Raw genomic sequence first — 17,706 nt, 5'->3', positions numbered from 1 at the left:
GCCTGCGGCTGGACCTGAGCGAGGAGATGGCGGCCGGAGGCGGCGTGCCGCGCCTGCGCCGTCTGTACCAAAGCCTGCTTCGCCTACAGGAGCTCGGCTTCTATCCAGTTCGTGCAGGACATCCTCGATTGGTATCGACATCGAGGAATACAAGCTGCCCGGACTGGAAGCCCCCCATACCTGACAGGTTCGAGGTGGGCCTGGGTCAAGACCCACTGCCTCTAGGGTCGTGGGCGCGGATGTCCAGACTCCAGGCGCGGGTTTTTACATGCGGGATGGTACGCGGCGTGGCATATGAATTTCACGTCAGTTCAGCGGCAGCCCCTGCCAGCGCCGAGCGTTCGTTGTGCATGTGCCGTTTGTCTATGCCTCACGGACGGATTACTCTTCGGCGGAACGCCGGGCCCGAGTGTGTGACAAGGCGGAGCGTGCAGTGCTGGATCAAGCCGGGGGAAGTGGCACGCGCTAGTGATTGATGTTGCGGCGTAAGGCTTTGTTCAATTAGCATCAATGCGGTGAAGGAATGTGTTGGCCACAGCCTGCCTACGAACATCCTCATCGCCATAAAACAACTGCTTGTTAATATCAGTAATCTCTGTTTGTTAATATCAGCTAACAGCGTGCCTGTGTAAGTGATGATGAGAAGGCTGGCGACAACCGATGAGTCGCACCCACACCCGCAGTTACCCTTCGCGAAATCCTGAACCTGTCCGGACACGCGTGATGCGTCAGTCCATGCGACAAACACACGGCCATCTTAAATCCCGGCCGTTGCGCCGACACACCGCGACTCTGCCGGGACCAGTGTGTCTGCCTCAAGACACCCCGGCCACGGTGCTTGGCGCCTTGGCGCTGTCTCTCGTGCCTTCACTGAGCGGCACTTTTGCGACTACCAACCAATCATTTTCAGGTCATCCTGGCGTCTACCTTCTTGCGCCCGCGTCGTCACCTTTCCGCCTACCATCGTTGGCCACGCAACCGCGGCCTGCCAGGGGAGGGGGGGGGGGGGGGGGGTGCAGACGGATCGCACATATACACCGGTCTAAATACACGCCAGATCATGCCGTATATTATTACACTGAATCCAGGGATGTCCGACCACGCACACGACCGGAGCACGGGCGGCCGGCCGGGGACACGGCGTGCCGACAGACGACGCGCGTCAACAAACACAGAGGACACCTGAGACGTTCTAGAGACGCGCGAGGACCACACCGAGAGGCGGCTCGCCTCACAGAGGCACGTTGCCGCTGCCGCCGCCGCCGCCAGAGGCGCAGTGCACCGACCCGGCGGCGGCCGAAGCCGCCTGCCCGACATAATGTCACGGCTAGCAAACACAACCGAAACCGATCAGTACGGGTCCGCGTTCATACCTCATGGATGCCGGATGGTGAGAAATATTCAAAAAGAAAGACGAGCCTCATTACACGTTCGCATGATGCAAGCGATGTGTGCACCAGAGCGCACGGTGGAGACACGATCACAATCACGCTGTGCCCATTCACCCTCCTGACATAAATGCCATCTAGCCATACCACACACCATTAACACGTCCAAAGCAACGCTAACACTTTGCAAGACTAGAAATAACAAGTGTTCAAGCCACATCAAAGCACAGAGTGCAGAAACAGCCCTTTGGCAACGATTAAAATATGGGTAAAGTACCTAGGTCCCGTGGAAACAAGTGAATGTCGGCTGCCGGACGGGGCGCAGCGTCAGTGCCTCGCCGGGTGCCACTATACACAGTGCGACCGGCCCGTCTACTGCGGCCGACGGAAGGCGGGCTCGCCGGCCGGGCCCGCCATCTGCAGCGCGTAGTCGGCCGCCGCCGCCGCCGCCGTCGCCTCGCTGTGGTACGGCTCGAACCGCTGCTGTGGCAGGCCGAACCCGGCCGAGAACGGCGGCGCCCCGAATGCCTGGTAGCCGGCCGGGTACCGGTACGGCGCATAGCCCGCCATGGGCGCGCCGTACAGGCCGTAGCCGGGGTAGGAGGCGGGCACGGCGGGCGCGCCGTAGCCGGCCGCCGCCGGCTGGCTGTGGGCCGGGTACCCGCCCATGCTGTAGGGCGGGTAGCCGGAGTAGCCGTACTGCTGACCCAGCTCGCCCCACGAGAACGCGTCGTCGGCCAGCCGGGAGGCGGCCGGCGCGGCCGGCTCCATCGGCAGCGATGGCGGCTCGCGCGGCGCCGGCGTCGGCAGCGGCGCCGGCGTCGGTAGCGGCGCCGGCTCGGTCGAGCCGCCCGACACGCTCGAAAACGAGGGCAGCGGCAGCTGCGACACGGTCGAGAACGACGGCAGCGGCGCGCTGCCGCCGCCCGGGAACGCCGGAATCTGCGCCGGCGCGCTGTACGCCGGCCGGCTCAAGTCGAAGCCCGCGATCAGGTCGTCGATGCCGCCCATCTGCGCCGGCGGCTGCGGTGGCGCCAGCTGGTGGCTCTGCTGGCTCTGCTGCTGCACCGACTGCGGCGGCAGCAGCTGTTGTTGTTGCTGCTGCTGCTGCTGGTGCTGCTGCTTGCGGTGCTGGCCCCTCGGGCGGTGGCCGGGCGGGCCCGTCTCGCGCTGACCGCCGCCGAACGGGTGGTCGGCGGGCCGGGCGCGCGCCGCCTGCAGCGCCGACTGGTGGCCGAACTGCGGCGCCGACGGCGGCCCGTAGCGCGGCGGCTCGGAGAACGACGGCCCCGGCTGCTGGCCGTGCACGGACAGATCGTGCGGCTGGCCCAGCAGGTGGCCCTGCTGCAGCCCCAGCCGCTGGTCCAGCCGCGCCATGGCCGACGGCGGCGCCTCCGGCTCCATGACGGGGCCGGCCAGCTGCTGGTCCAGCCGGCCGCCCAACGCCAGCTGGCCGTGCGGCGGCTGCTCCGGCTGCTGGACGGACAGGTGCTGCTGCGACAGGCGCGACGCCTGCAGCTCGAGCGACTGGTCGCTGGTTTCCGGCCCCGGCCGCTTACTCAAGCCAGGTTTGTGACTCAGGTCGAAAATGTGAGTGTCCATAAGCTCGCTGTCCGTTTGCTGGTTGCTCGGCTTGCCGACCGCCTCCTCGGCCAGCACCTGACCCTGCTGCCCGTACAAAAGCTGCTGTTGGTGCAGGCGTTGCTGCTGTTGCCGCTCCTGGTGCTGGCGATGCTGCTCCTGCTGTTGCTGCTGAAGTCGATCCTGTGACTGCTGCAGATGCTGCTCCTGCTGCAGCTGCCGTTGTTGTTCTTGCTGCATCTGCAGCTGCTCCTGCTGTTTTTGCTGTTGTTCCTGCTGCTGCTGCGGCTGCGCAGACATCGCCTTGTCATCGGGTGGCGGCCGCTGCGCCGGTGCGTCTCCACTCGCAGCGGCCGCCATGCTCTGCAACCGCGCCAGCGGGTCAGACGGCGGCTCGTCCCGCGCCGGCTCGGCGTCGCCCGCCGCCTCCTCCGGCCCGGCCAGCGCCCGGTCCAGGTACTGGAGCGCCGCGCCGGCCGCCGACTCGGCCGGCGAGCCGGGCTCGGCCGACGACGGCCGCTCGGCCGAGGGCGCGGTCGCCGCCGGCGCCGCCGGCTCCGGCTTGGCGAGCAGCGAGGAGATGCTGAGAGAGCCGTCGCCGCCGTCCGAGTCGGAGCGCGGCGCCGAGCGGCTGACGGCGGCGCGCGGCAGGGGCAGCGGTGCGGCGCGGCGCGTCCAGGCCGCCCCGCCGCCGCCGGGCGCCGCTCGCGCCTGGCCACCGCCGCCGGCCGGCACCCGCTCGACGGTTGATGCCGCGCGGCAGCCGGATGCCCGACGGCCCCGGCTGGCTGGCCGCCGACGGCTGCGGCTGCGGCGCCCGCGACTGGATAGCGGTTCGAGTTGAGCAGGTCCGGCACGCTCCGGCCCTCTGGCGGAGGCAGACAGCCGCGTGAGCTGGCGCTGAGCGAACACGACGACCGGCAGGTGGCGCAGACAGCAGACCGAGAGGGCCCAAATACGGCAACGGCAACATGCACAACGATCAAGCTAACGCGAACCGGGAGAAGAACAAACACGTCCCGAGGCCACTTAAAACTATAACACACATTCACTTTTACCCGACGCAAACGCAGCGAGACGAGCCAACGTCCGGCTGCGGCGAGCGCGGCAGCGCGTCCGTCCAGCCTACAAGCCACCCACCTGCGCCGGGCGGCATGCGGATGGCGATGATGCGGCCGTCCTGCAGGCGCAGGTAGACGCCCTTGGCCGTGCGGATGACGAGCACCGTCTGGCCGGCGCGCAGGTGGATGGGCTCGCCGTCACCGGAGCCCGTCGGTATGGTCACATCTGCGGCGGAGGGAGCGGCGCACGTCAGCACGCGCCAGGTCACGGCCGGATCGCGCGCCGACGCGAGACCAGACTCTCCGCAATGCTGGCACCAGCATAGCACAAACACCCGTTTTAGCTGCCTTTGGTGCGTGCCAAGAGCCGACAAGGCTTCGCTGGTGCCGAAACCAGAGGCAGCCTTCAGTGTCCGTCGTGACTGCCACGGTAGCCATGTGACGCGACGTCACGGCAGAGCTCTGACACTCGGCCAAAACGCCGCTCTAGAGCCAGCCATCCGTACTGGTCTGGTGCCGTCTGCGGTGCTATGGCACAGACACACGCGCATCTCCCGGGTTTGACGTTCTGTACGGGTCGGCTCTCCGCTCTCCGCTGCTCTATGTACTGTAACGAGCCGGCCTGACCCGAACGTTCCCCTCACGGAGCCGCCCACAGAGACGCAGTCGGAACGAGGCCCCTGGCCGCCTAATCGCGGGAAGCTGACCACAGAAGCGGCACAGGGCATCAAACACATTCAGCTGCTTGTCCAGATCGAGCAAGTGGCCCCCCCCCCCCTCCCCCCGTCCGGGCCGCCGTCCCAGCGGCGCTGGCGCCGGGCGGCTGGCCCGGGCGCGCTTGCCCGGGCGGTAGCGCCTCCCGTCTGCTCACCTTTGGGCACGGTGATGTGCGACATGGAGACGCCCTGGCGGGTCAGCTGCTCCGTGGAGAGCCGGGACGGGCCAAACTGGCCCACGCCCGGCCGCTGCACCATCCGGCCGCCCACCATCATCGGACGCACGTTCGCCACCGGCTTGTTGTACATTCCCCTGCCGAGCAGACGCGTTGGTGACGATAGGTCGCGCGGCAGCAGCCGCCCGACCAACACGGAAGGCCGGGTGGATCGCTGGCACTTGTGAATTTGAATGTTAGGGTCAAGATGCTGCTGGGTTTTTTTTAGACCAGAGGGGGGGGGGGGACCGGGCGGGGGCAGGGCAGGGTGAGCAGGGCAGGGCAGGGCAGGCTGTTACATGAGCTAGACATGTTGGTCCTGTTTCGGTATCACACGGTTGTTAAGTCCAACTTCAAGCAGTCTGACTAGTGCTCGGCACCGTCACCTGGTGAACACCCACAGCTAGTATAAGGTCACTGTTACAGTTACTCCAATGGTAGTCAAAGGACTTCTTTGCGCCTGTCGAAAATTTGCCTTCACCGAAGTGGTGACCATACTTCAGTAAACTTCAGATATTTGTTCACCGTTGCATTGGTTCGGCCCGTCAATCCACACCAGTCATGTCTGGCACATACCCGCGCTTAACAACCACAAAACAACTGGATCATACAAAAAATGGTCTCGACTGTAAAGACCACTCTCCCTTAGAATGTTCTCAAAATAATGAGTACCCACAAAACCATCACAAGCAATCGCATACCATTTCTCCCTCCGTAGATCATCACCATCATGCAAACACACGTCAGCCCTGTGAGGTCCAAAACGCTCGGCCTACGTTCAAGAAGAAAAAACAACATAGGAGCTAACTTCTTGAGTCACAGCGGACTATCAGAGCCGGTGCGAACAGCCGGAAGTTACAATCAATCGCATACCATTTCTCCGTCAAAGATCATATCACCATCATGCAAACACACGTCAGCCCTGTGAGGTCCAAAACGCATCGGCCTACGTTCAAGAAGAAAAAAACAACACAGGAGCTAGCTTCTTGAGTCACGGCGGACTATCAGAGCCGGCGTGAATCGAACGCCGCTCAGGAGAGCGTGCCTCACGAATACGCGGACGGCCGCACAAGTGACGCCCTTGGCGTAAAGACGCGCTGGACATGGCGCTCGCGCCCGGGTAACGACATTGACTATTTGCTGCGTCTAGCCACGATCCACTGGCCAACCAGTCAATCAATGGGATCATCAATGGAAATAGCGATCAATGTCCGTGGTGATTGGTTTTAGAATCCAGCGTGAATGCGCCCCACATCAAATCGTCCTGTCTCTGACATGGACATGGGCAAAGAGCCGGCCCCTGGCTGGGGTGACACGTTCAGTCGCCCCAACACGCCGCGACACTGACCTGTACATGGGCAGCGAGCCGGGCCCCTGGACGGGGGTGGTAGGCCTGGTAGTTGGGCCGGTTGTAGCCGCCCGTGTGGCCGCCTTCTTCTCGAGCTCGTAGCTGCGCTTGGCCAGTCGCTTCTCTGCCTGAGTCAGCCGCTTGTCCTGTCGGTCCTCACCAGCTGGGCGTCGTGCTCGAACGGCTCCTGCCGACCGCCGCGGGGGAGCGCCCGTCAGCACATGCGTCCTCCGCACGCGCGGCAGGAGATACCGCAGACAGGAAAAAAAGAGTACCAAAGCAGCGCACGCATGCCATCCAGCGGCACACTACTCACAAACCGAGCCGCACAATGGCACGCACGTGCTGCATCACGCAGGGCTAGTGGCTCATACCGTGAAGCACAATGTGGCGGCAAGCTGGGTCACCCAATGTAGGACGAGGGTCAGGGGTCGCGTCCCACCGGGACAGTACGTGTGTATCGGCCGACCAACACTGGCCACTTGTCGTCGCGTGGCGTAACATCGCAGGGCGGAAAGGACCTAAAAGTAGCCAAAACCACGCGCACTTACAAAATCACGCGACGAAAAACCCAATCTAGTTGACATGGCAGACAATGGCGTGTTTCGCGTGATTCGCTCCGATGAGCGGAAATTGTTGACTGAAATGCGAGCGCTAATCTACCAAAGGGCGGCGCTACCTCCCCGTCTCGCACGAAGGCGGCAGTGTGGAGCGCGTTGCGGAATCTTATCGGTTCCAACAATTACGCTACTTTTCGTTTTTCCGCCTTGCACTGCATCACAACACTGCGCAGGAAAAAGTCGCCAGCAATCAAGCATACGCGGTGACGTATGGCAATCTGTAACCTTTTAGAAAGCAGAATGTAAACGTTGTAACGTTACCAAACCCGTAAATTCGATTCCAATCGGATCGAACCCACACCCTTACACGCGTATAGCAAAACGACCCACGCTCAGCCTCCGGCAAGGTCATTCATGCCACCTAATTCCGACGACCCGTATGAACCTACCAGAAACCTGACCCAAGATCTTCCTCGACTCAAGCAGACGGATGCCAAAGCGATAACCTTTTTAGCGGGCATCCCTTTCCAGAGCACCATTACCCATAAACTTGCTTCCGCCCGGGGTTCGAACCGGGGACCTTCCGCGGGTAAAGGCGACGTGATAACCACTACACTACAGAAGCACGGCATGCGCCTGGAAGCCCCTGCATTGCAGACATACGGCGGCCGGGTGCGCGCGCGCGCGGAGTCCCACCTGTGGAGAACAGGTGGCCAAGCCGCTCGATGACGGTGAGCAGAACCGGGTCGTCTTACTTGTCCGGATCGGGCGAGGATGGCGGCCGGCGGCGGGTCATCCATCCTATTTGGGTCCCACAGCCGGTTCAGGTCTGCGTGGTGACCTGCAGGTTGGGCCAGCAGCGTCTCAGTCGGGCGTGCAGCACTCCGCGGGGGTTCGTGGCGGCTCCGGCATCTGACCCGGGTCACGCGTGTACGGTGGAGACCGGACTGTAGCCGAGTCGGTCGCTCCAGATTGGGCGTGTCAGGCTTTCAAAAGCAGGCTGCAGGATGTGAACTTTTTACCACACAGAGTCAAGACCTGAGGACCTCCTGTCCTACACGTACAGAATGCCGCTCAAAACCGCGTACAAGTACGACACCCTCCAAACGCACCACGCCTCAGCTAGTGACTGTTTCCTAACTGTGTCAGCATTCACTCCCAAGTACAACACTCCCCAAACACACCATGCCACCTCTGCTGACCATTCCTGACTGTGTCTGCGTTCACTCCCCATCTACACTGCAGACGACACGTGCAGCCGCACTGCACTGCCGACTTGTCCCCGTCGGCGAGCACCTGTCTCGAGCATCTGTGACTGGATAGGCCCAGGCTGGAGGCCGGCGCCGGCCGGCAGCGTACCATGTTATCCGGGTTGGTCTCGTCGACGATCCTGTTGGACATGGACTGCTTCTTGAGCTGGCGGTCGTAGATGCGCCGCTCGAGGCAGTTGTCCGTCACCAGCCGGTAGATGAAGCACTGCTTCTGCTGGCCGAACCTGGCGGCGGGGAGGGGCGACAGAGGTCAGGGCGGCACCCGGCGGCGGCGGCCACTTCAGACGAGCGGAGCGAACACGCGCGGACCCGAGCGGCAGCCCGCGTGTCTCCACACGACACTGGCCGGCTGCCCTCGGAAAGACACTCCGCCGTGACGTCCCTGGTATGCTACTGTCGAAGACCACAAACACATACCACAACTGGGGAAGTATGCTTGCAAATGCAAACAATTACAAGCAGACACATAGAGAGGTCCGAGTTACGTGAATGAGAGAGGAATTTATCAGGCATTCACCACCAGAACGAAGACAGAACGCACGAATAACCAAGCCAATTCCATCTTGACAAATCCCAAGTCCAACAGCTTCCAAAGGTATTTGAGTCGACATATTCAGACCACAGCCAACAGCGCGATCTTGCAGCCTCACACCCAGCCCGCGGCCACCTGCAGCCCAATAGCCAGGCCCGCGGGCTACATGCAGCCCCACAGCCAGCCCGCGGGCTACACGCAACCCCACAGCCAGCCCCGCGGGTCACACGCAGCCCCCCGCAGGTCACAACGCAGCCCCACAGCCAGCCCGAGACCGCCCCTGACCTGTAGACCCTGCAGACGGCCTGCGTGTCGTGGCAGGGGTTCCAGGAGGCGTCAAACACCAGCACGCGGTTGGCGCCCACCAGGTTGACACCCAGGCTGCCGGCGCGCGTCGACACGAGGAACAGCGGCACGGCCGGGTTGGCGTTGAACTCGCTGATGAGCTTCTCGCGCTCCAGGCCGGTGGTGGAGCCGTCCAGACCTGGCCATCACACCGCACGGATAAGCACGCCCGCCCGCTGGCCACGGCGGAGCGGTATGGCAGCGGCGGCGGCGGATGAAGATGGCGATACACCGGTCACAGCGGGGACGGTGGGAGCGCCCAGGCCCGCCAGGCACGCGGCAATCCGAACCCAACGAGCAGAGCGGCGCTGATGAAGCCGGAGAGGACTGCGGAGCGCACAACAAACTCGGCCGCGCCTAGCAGGACGTCCGTGAAGCCGTCAAAACCTGCAACCAGTGATGCGGAGGCGACCGGAGACGCAGGGCACAAGAATACACAACGGAGAGGCGTACACTGTGGGTAAATCACCCATCAGGAGCTGTCGTCGCGTCATGGCAAGGCAGCCCCACGATACAGATGCCGCCAACGTAAACTGGCACCTTCGGAGAGCCAAACGTGGCACGCGGAACATACGGCGACACTGCTGTGAAGCTATGGGACACCTACCATTGCCAAGGCCGGCACCATTGACTCTGACTCCTTGATTTTCAAAGCAGATGAGTGCAGCGGGAGAGAGGCAGTGGCCGAGGCCAGGCGAGCGGCCGGCGGCGTCCGTCCGCCCGACTCACGGAAGTAGGTGTGGTTCAGCATCCACTTGTCATTGCGGCCCGGCACCAGCGTCTGCTGCAGAACTCCTCGATGATGTTTGAGCGTGAACAGGGACTGGCTGAACAGCAGCATCTTGTCGCCCTGCCGGACCGTCTCCTCCAGCAGCACTTTGAAACACCATCATCTTGGTGGAGTTCTCTATCTGGCCGGGAATGTAGCCCTGCATCATATCCTGGGCCTGCAAACCGCACGAATTCAGTCACTCATTTGGCAGTTCAGGGCCCAACAGAGCCATAGCCAGAACGCAACAGTTCGGAAAGATAATAAAAAACTGCATGAACCCAACAACGGAAGCAGCTAAAATGTTCTACACGAACAGATGCTTGACTAAACGACTTCGTGACGCTACATTCTCCAACACCACAGTGGTGCCCTCAGACCACGCTCACCCAGTTAGTAGTTGATGAAGCCGTCCTCTTGGCGCCATTCTCGAACGGGTTCGAGTCGAGTGGCATCTGTGAGGGGGGACCGGCGGGACCAGCGGGTCCAGCCGGTCCAGCGGCCGGCGGCGCCGCAGCTGGTCGGCGGCCGCGGCCCGGCGTGCCGCTGCTGTCGTTCGTCTCGTCCAGGTCCAGGTCGTCGTCCGCCATTTCTTCTTCAGCAGGTTGTACAGGATGTCCGGGTGGTTCCAAATCTGAAGCAGAGTGTGCGGGATGTCCAGGTGGCTCCATATCTGAACTATGGTGTGCAGGGACATCCAGGTAGTTCCAGATCGGAAGTACTTTAGTCTGAGTCGCGAGACATGATGCTAGGCGGTCAGCACGTTGGTGGAAGTGCTTGAGTGGACACGTGCTCAATGCGAAGTACATGCTTTTCTGCAGGCCATACACAGTGTACGGGTCGACACACATTCGAGGCCCAACTGGGACTAAGCTCCAGTAATCATAGCCAGATGGACAATGTAATGCAGATCACTGCCTAGAGGGAGATGCACGCCATTTAACATGGTGCACATGTCTGGGTGAATGCAAGTTCATCTACAGTCCAAGTGGAACCCATCAAGTCACGTGATTACATGATGGGACGATGGTACACAGCAGCAGACTGATAAAGATGGTACACCAAGTAGCAGATTTTCACTGCAACAACACCATCCTGCATAGAGCTGCAACAGGCTCTAAACCGAGACAGTGGTGCGACGCTGGTCTGGGAGGCGCAACGCCCCACCCACCGCGCCTGGCGCGTCTTCATCTACACCTCCTCTCCCCGCCCCACCACCAGCACGCCGTCTGGGGGTGGGCCGCGATCGGGCGCCCATTCGGCCGCCCCGGCGCTGCGTACACGGACACACAGAGACTGCGCGCCGCACGCGTACCTTGCAGCTGCCAACGAAGGCGCGCAGCGGGTTGGGCGAGTGGCCGTTGCGCGAGGTCAGGGTCGAGTATGTAGCGCTGGTAGAGGGCGCGCTGCAGCGGGGTCATGCGCAGCAGGCACACGTACTCCTCCTTCTTGGGCAGCGTCGCCTGCAGGATCGCGTGGCTTCGCCTGAAACGCCGCACAACACGTCATGGGGCCGATCCAAGTGATGATGACTGAGTACCTGGCCCGACTGAGAACGAGTCCCGAAAATGATCTGTTCAAATAATTCACGTATCAATACCTTCTGAAACTACTCTGCACTCAAGGCCCGGACGAGGAGATGCGAACATGAGCCGGCCAGACAGGCCAAGGCAGACAGGCGGTCAGGCGAGTTAGGGGTTGTGCGCATAAGTTCGCAATAATGCCGCCGGAGTGGCCGGCAATATCGCGGCAAAATAGGTAAAATCGGCAATTGTCGCGGCGATATCGCGATCAAACAATCAACATCCGAAATGTGGTCCCAAGGCCCAATGCAAAGGGCGCAGGGTAGCTAGCACGTCCAGCGAGACGGCAAGAGCGAAACGAACGCACCAGGTAAGATCCTCCATTGCTAGTGATTGCGAGCAAACCTGATCTCCCACACACAAATCTCTGCATATCATTCGCCAGATGACCGCAGCATAATATCCATTCAGCGCCCGTCAGCACGGCAGCAAGTCGGCGTAGGAGCTCGAGCGCCAGCTGCCGCCCGGGTGAAACAGACTGGCCGGAGCCAGCGAGCCCAGCGGGCCGGGGCACCGACTGACCTCTGCACCAGACCCTCCAGCAGCGAGTGCAGCACGTGCGCCCGGAACCGCATCAGACGGATGTCTGACGGCGTCGAGTCCACGCACTGGCCGTTGGAGATGGGCCGCTCGAACATGTTGTTGAACTCGGCCTTGGTGCCGAGGAAGTTGGGCCGCACAAAGTCCACCATGCACCTGGCGGCGGCGCGAAGGCGGGGTCATCGCCAGCCCGGCCTGCATCCCGCCGATGACGCCCGCGGCCGCACCGCCGGCGTCGTCCGCCGACCGAAGCCGGCACGGACAGAGGCCGACACGCCGAGACGACGGCCGCCCGGCACGTCTGCCTCCCGGCCTCGCCCCACCAGCGGGCGGCTCGTCCCGCGGCCGCCGCAGCGCCGCCACTCACCAGTACTCGACCAGGCAGTTCTGCAGCGGGTAGCCGGTGAGCGCCAGCCGGCGACGCGTGCGGATGCTCTTCAGCGCCTGCGAGATGCTGGCACCGGCGTTCTTGATGCGGTGCCCCTCGTCGCAGATCACCAGGTCGGGGCCCGGTCGCGTGATGGCCACCTTGATGCCTGTGGAGTGGGCGGTGTCAGAGTCCCGCTCACGGCGAGTACCTGCCAGGTGCGCGCACTCGACTCATCCGGTGCCCTTGCTATGCGTGAGGTGGTAAAGGAGTGCACGTCTTCCAATGTGAGTTGTGTGATACATTCAAAAATTAAATACGTCCACGCTGCCAGGGAGCTCCTGGCCGTATCGTTGGCGTCAGCTTTAGCCATACGCGGCAAATAGACGCTAGCACCCTGACCTGTGCGCAAGGCGCCTTTGCCCCCCCCCCCCCTCCCCCACAGACATCGCCTACACATCGGCGGTCATATCCGGATGCGGGCCGGGGGCCTCCACCTCCGGACGGTTACGCAACAGTCCCGTCAGTCAGCCGGACCCGCCCGTCGGCCGTCGGCCGCCACTCACCGTCCAGCAGGCGCTTCTCGCGCGCCTCGGCCTCCAGGTCGTCCGAGCCGTCCTTGCGCTTCTTCTTGCGGGCGGCGCGCGAAGAGCTGATGTTGAGCAGCCGGTACAGCTCGTAGCCAATCAGCAGCACGCCTCCCTCCTGGTACCAGTCAGCAATCACCTGCGGCGGCGCGCGACGTGTCAGCACCGCCTCCGGACCGGCGCCGGCCGACGCCGTCAGAGCGAGCGGACCGCGCCGGCCGTCCAGTGGCTCCATCCGACAGCGGCCGGCCGAGCGAGCGGTGGTCAGAGTGGGCGAACCGCGCCGGCCGGCCGTCCAGCGGCTCCATCTGACAGCGGCCGGCAGGGCGAGTGGCAGTCAGAGCGGGCGGACTGCGTCAGCCGGCCGTCCAACGGCTCCATCCGACAGCGGCCGGCAGGGCGAGCGGCAGTCAGAGCGGGCAGACCGCGCCGGCCGTCCAGCGGCTCCATCCGACAGTGGCCGGCCGAGCGAGCGGCAGTCAGAGCGGGCGGACCGGTGAGCCGAGACCACGGCCGCCGGGAGGTCACCTCGCAGCGGCGTCCGCCACCGGCGCACCCAGTCGCTGAGGCAAGACGCGCTGGATCGCTAGTCTGAGAGCGGCGATAAGACATGCTCGGCCGTCGCTCCCGGGACGACGCCTGACCAGACCAACAGACTGGTCAGAGGAGCGGCCTGCCGCCGCGGCCGGATCACCCCGGCGGTCTGCAGCCCGTCAGCCTCGCACCACGCCCTCGGCCGGCTACCAGGGCGCCCCCACACACGGCAGCGCGGTCTCACCTTGGCGCGCGCCTGTAGCGTACGGTGGCTGTCGTTCAGCATGCTGACGGAGAAGTGGCGCGGCCGCACCTCGCCGCCCTGCGCCAGCGGCGAGTACGTGTTGGCGTCCGGCAGCCAGTAATTGAACTCGTTCAGCCAGTTCTGGATGGTGTTGATGGGCACGATGATGAGCACGGTCCGGTGGCCGGTGTGGCGCAGAAAGATGTCCGAGAACGTGACCGTCTGCGGAGGCGGAGCGGCCGGCCGTCAGCGACGCCGGGTACACGCGTGGCTCACACACACATGCACACCCTCCCGACAGGCCGCCCCTGTCATTCAGCCCCCAGTCGCGATTATCGAGCGCCGGCTGATCGACATCCCAGCCGGCTTAACGCAGCCGATTGTTGAGTGTTCTTTATTGCAGGACCTCCGGGCAGTCGGCGCCGACCACGCAAAGGCTTGACGAGACAACTCCCTAAACAGGTATACTTGCATGGTCGAACTAATACAAGTACTAGACAAGTCTGTTCCTTCCATTTATTTGCAAAAGCCCGTCTGTTCTTGGCTGAATGGCAGTGGATTGGTTGCAACATAGTCGTGTCACAGGCATTCACTGGATAATCTGTTCAACTGATACAGCTGCTGTAACATATGTTCACAAGATTCTATGAGCTCAGTTCGTCTTGTCTTTGCCTCATGGACAGTCTTTTCCTGAAACCCACTCATTTCCCGGCGCAAAAGGTGATACTGACTTACCTGCATGGTTTTGCCCAGCCCCATAGAGTGGGCCAGTATACAGCCGAAGCCCTGGGTGGTCTTGCATCGCTCCTGAGACTCGATAACATTGTCGTACAGAAACCGAACACCACCGATCTGCGGGGCGCCAAACGACACGATACGCATGAGTCACTGCCGTGACGAAGTGGCGGCGCGGCAACGGCACGCGCGTGACACCAATACCTACTGAATCCCTTAAAATTCATGGTCGTCATGTTTATATCCCCTAACACGTGCAGCGGAAACAAACAAAATGTCCTAGTCACGAACGAATCACACAAAAATTGTTAAAGCAAACTCTCGTCTCCACGAAAAAAAAGACATTGGGAAACAACGAAGACAACACCTCGCCAGCGGCACACTAGCCTGCCTGCCGCTGCTGGGCACTTCCCAGCATCGCCGCGCGCGCCACGCGGGGCGCGTCTCGACACGGGGCTGGTCGCTGACCTGGTGCGGCTTGATGTTGCGCGCGATCTGCGGAGCGATGAAGATGTCCATCTCGGCCGGCGGGTGGCCCACGTTGACGAGCACGCGGCCCAGCGAGTCGGGCACGTTGCACGTGTCGTCGGTATGCGAGCCCGAGTTGTTGGTGTCCTCGGAGGGACCCTCGTCCTTCTCCTCCTCGCCCGAGCTCAGCAGCTGGATGTCGTCGTCGCTCGTCTCGCCGCCGCCACCGCCGCCGCCCAGCCCGAGTCTGCCGCCGCACAGCACAGCGCCCCGGTCAGGCACAGGCGCTCCCCGATCTGCTCGGCGCTTCGTCCCAACCACAGCACCACCCCGGTCCGCACCAGAAGCCCAGCCAGCACAGCGTCCCCGGTCAGCACAGCGTCCTATCAGCGCAGCCGTCGCGATCAGCCTGGGTCGCGGGCCAGCACAGCGCCCCAGTCGGCAAGTGTGTCCGCCCCCCGCCCACCCCGCCACACACGACAGCCACCATGACCGAGGTCATAGCGTCAACGCCAGCGGATGAGACAGACGGAAACAAAAACCATCCCCTGGCACAGTCTGAAGAGACATTTTACAGGACGAGGTCGACCCTGTTTGAAATCTACGAAAAAATGGTGACGTCAAATCATCAACCCAAACTCCAGTTCGGCCTAAGGACGTTCGTTTCCGGCCTGCCAAGGGAAGCAACGATAATAAGGAGTAGTTTTACCCAAATGAAATGAACTGAAGAAAACATTGTTACATCCCCTACGCCTTCATGAGCGTACATCTGACCCTGGGCCACGACATGTTACTTACACTAGCCCACCCACATACCTTTGCCTTGGCCTGCAGGCTTGTCGTGGTCGGGCCCTGGCCTTGGCCTGGTCGTGTTTCTCCTCGTTCGCTAGAGAGCACAATCACGTCCGAGTCGTCGTTGCCGGCAGCTCCTTGCGCTCCTCGGCCTCGCGCTCGGCTCGCCTCCTCTTCCTCGCGCTGCTTCTTCTCAGCCATTACGCGCTCTTGCTCCTTCTTGAACTGCTCCGAACACTTCTTCTGCTCGGCCAGGGCGCAGGCTGGCGCTCCTTCTCATCCTCCTGCGCGCGCAGCGTCTCCGAGTCCAGCTTCTCCTCGGTGATTATCTGGCGGATGTTGCGCCGCTTGTTACGCGGGCCGGCGTCGTCGTCTGTTCTTGTCGCCGCCGCTCTCGGCGCGCTTCTTCTTGCGTTTGCGGCCCTTCTTCTTGCGCCTCTTGGGCTTGGGACTCTCGGGCGCGTCGCCCTCCTGCTCAGACTCGTCACCATCGCCGTCGCTGGCCTTCGCGCCGGCCCGACTCCGACTCGGTCTCGCTGGCGTCGCTGTCGTCGGACGAGTCGGGCTCGTCGCCGCCGTCGGCGTCGTCCGGCTCGCTGCCACTACCGTTCAGCAGGTCCGGTTTCTCCTCCAGCATGCTGAGCATGTCCTTGACCTCGGAGAGGTCCTCAGCTGTGCCGTCCACCTCGCCCTGCATCAGCTCTGAGTCGAGCACAGCGCCACTGATCAGCTGACCTGATCTCGGCCTTTGACTCGAGTCGTCGAGCGTCTCGGTGGCCACAGCGCCCGACTCGGTCTTAACTAGCGCGCTCGGCTCGCCGGCCGCGCCGGTCGCCTTCCTCCTCCGCCTGACCCCTTGCCCACCGGTTCTCGCTTCACGCCGCACTTGTCCCCAGGCGAGCTGGGCGCCGGTTTCGGTCTGGTTGGCGCCTCCCGCCGCCGCCATCGACGTCGACGTCGAAGAGTCGCCGCCGTCCCGCTCGTCCGCGGAGAGATCCGACGCGCCGTCCCAGCCGGCGACTGAAGTCGAGCTTTGTTCTCCCGGCTGGTCCGCGCGCGTTTCGCGGACGGCGCGCCCTCAGCCGGGCGCCACTCGTCATCTCCCAGGTGAGGGTCGCCCTCTTCCAGGCGAGAGTCGCCTTCTTCCAGGCGAGACTCGTCCTCTTCCACACGCGAATCGCCATCTTCAAGGCGAGAATCGCCACCCTCCAAACGTGATTCGTCTCCTCCGCGACGCGACTCATCCTCCTCTTCTTGCAATTCGTTTACTTCGGGGCGCGAATCACCCTCCTCCACACATGACTCTTCTTCCGGGTGTGGTCCATCATCAGGGCGCGACTCTTCCCCCCAGCGGGTCTCGTCCGGGCGCGACTCGTCCCCTTCCAGGCGTGACTCATTCTCCGAGCGCGGCACATCATCAGCCAGTGCATATCCGTCGTCCCCCATATGGGAGTCCTCTTCATCCAGCCTGGACTCGTCCCAGGCTGACCCCTCTCGCTCACAGCGTGAGTCCTCCTCCTCAGATCGCGATTCGCCCTCCTCCGGGCGAGATCTGCCTTGCGCAGAGGTGGCCGTCGGCGCGCTCACCCTGCCGGCGGGGAAGTCGGCTGCGCTGCCGGCGGGGCCGACTGGCGCCGGAACATAGCCATCGCCTCCTGTAGGGTGAGCTGGCGCGGCTGGTCGGCCGGCGCCGACTGCACGCTGGCGTCACCCGAGCCGTGCCGGCCGCCGTCGGAGCGGCTGTCGGCAGCGTCTGACTCAGCCTCCTCCTCCTGCTCGGATTCCGACAGCGGCACGGCCGCGATGCCGGGCGGCAGGCGGACGCCGAGCGCGCGCGCCGGCTCCCGCGGCGCCGGCAGCTCGGACGGCTCTTGGACGGGCACGGCGCGGATGCCGGGCGGTAGGCGCGGTAGGCTGGCAGGCGGCGGCACCGGCACGGCCCGTATGCCGGCCGGCAGGGAGACCGGCAGCGCAGCCCGGGGCGCCGCTGTGCCGCGACCGTCGCCCGTCTCGCTGACGGTGTCGTGCGGGCCGCCCTGAAGCACGGCAGCGGCGGCGGCGGCGGCGGCG

At 63.4% G+C, this 17,706-nt stretch overlaps 1 protein-coding gene across 1 annotated transcript in view; it reads right to left on the bottom strand.

The window, feature by feature from the left end:
• Nucleotides 1–1,760: 1,760 nt before the first annotated feature.
• The window catches only part of LOC119095594 (helicase ARIP4), a 28,600-nt gene continuing 12,654 nt past the window's right edge, over nucleotides 1,761–17,706 (bottom strand). The window contains exons 15-20 of the mRNA XM_037218457.1: nucleotides 4,902–5,059; nucleotides 4,110–4,256; nucleotides 3,794–3,837; nucleotides 2,871–3,053; nucleotides 2,223–2,411; nucleotides 1,761–1,916 (exon numbers count right to left, since the gene is read on the bottom strand). Coding sequence (XP_037074352.1) covers nucleotides 1,761–1,916; nucleotides 2,223–2,411; nucleotides 2,871–3,053; nucleotides 3,794–3,837; nucleotides 4,110–4,256; nucleotides 4,902–5,059 — 877 coding nt within the window. The remainder of the gene's footprint in view (nucleotides 1,917–2,222; nucleotides 2,412–2,870; nucleotides 3,054–3,793; nucleotides 3,838–4,109; nucleotides 4,257–4,901; nucleotides 5,060–17,706) is intronic.

This window comes from Pollicipes pollicipes, unplaced genomic scaffold, assembly GCF_011947565.3.
Source record: "Pollicipes pollicipes isolate AB1234 unplaced genomic scaffold, Ppol_2.1 Scaffold_1698;HRSCAF=1987_pilon_pilon_pilon, whole genome shotgun sequence".
Taxonomy (NCBI): Eukaryota; Metazoa; Arthropoda; class Thecostraca; order Pollicipedomorpha; family Pollicipedidae; genus Pollicipes; species Pollicipes pollicipes.
This window is presented reverse-complemented; position numbering and strand designations above follow the sequence as displayed.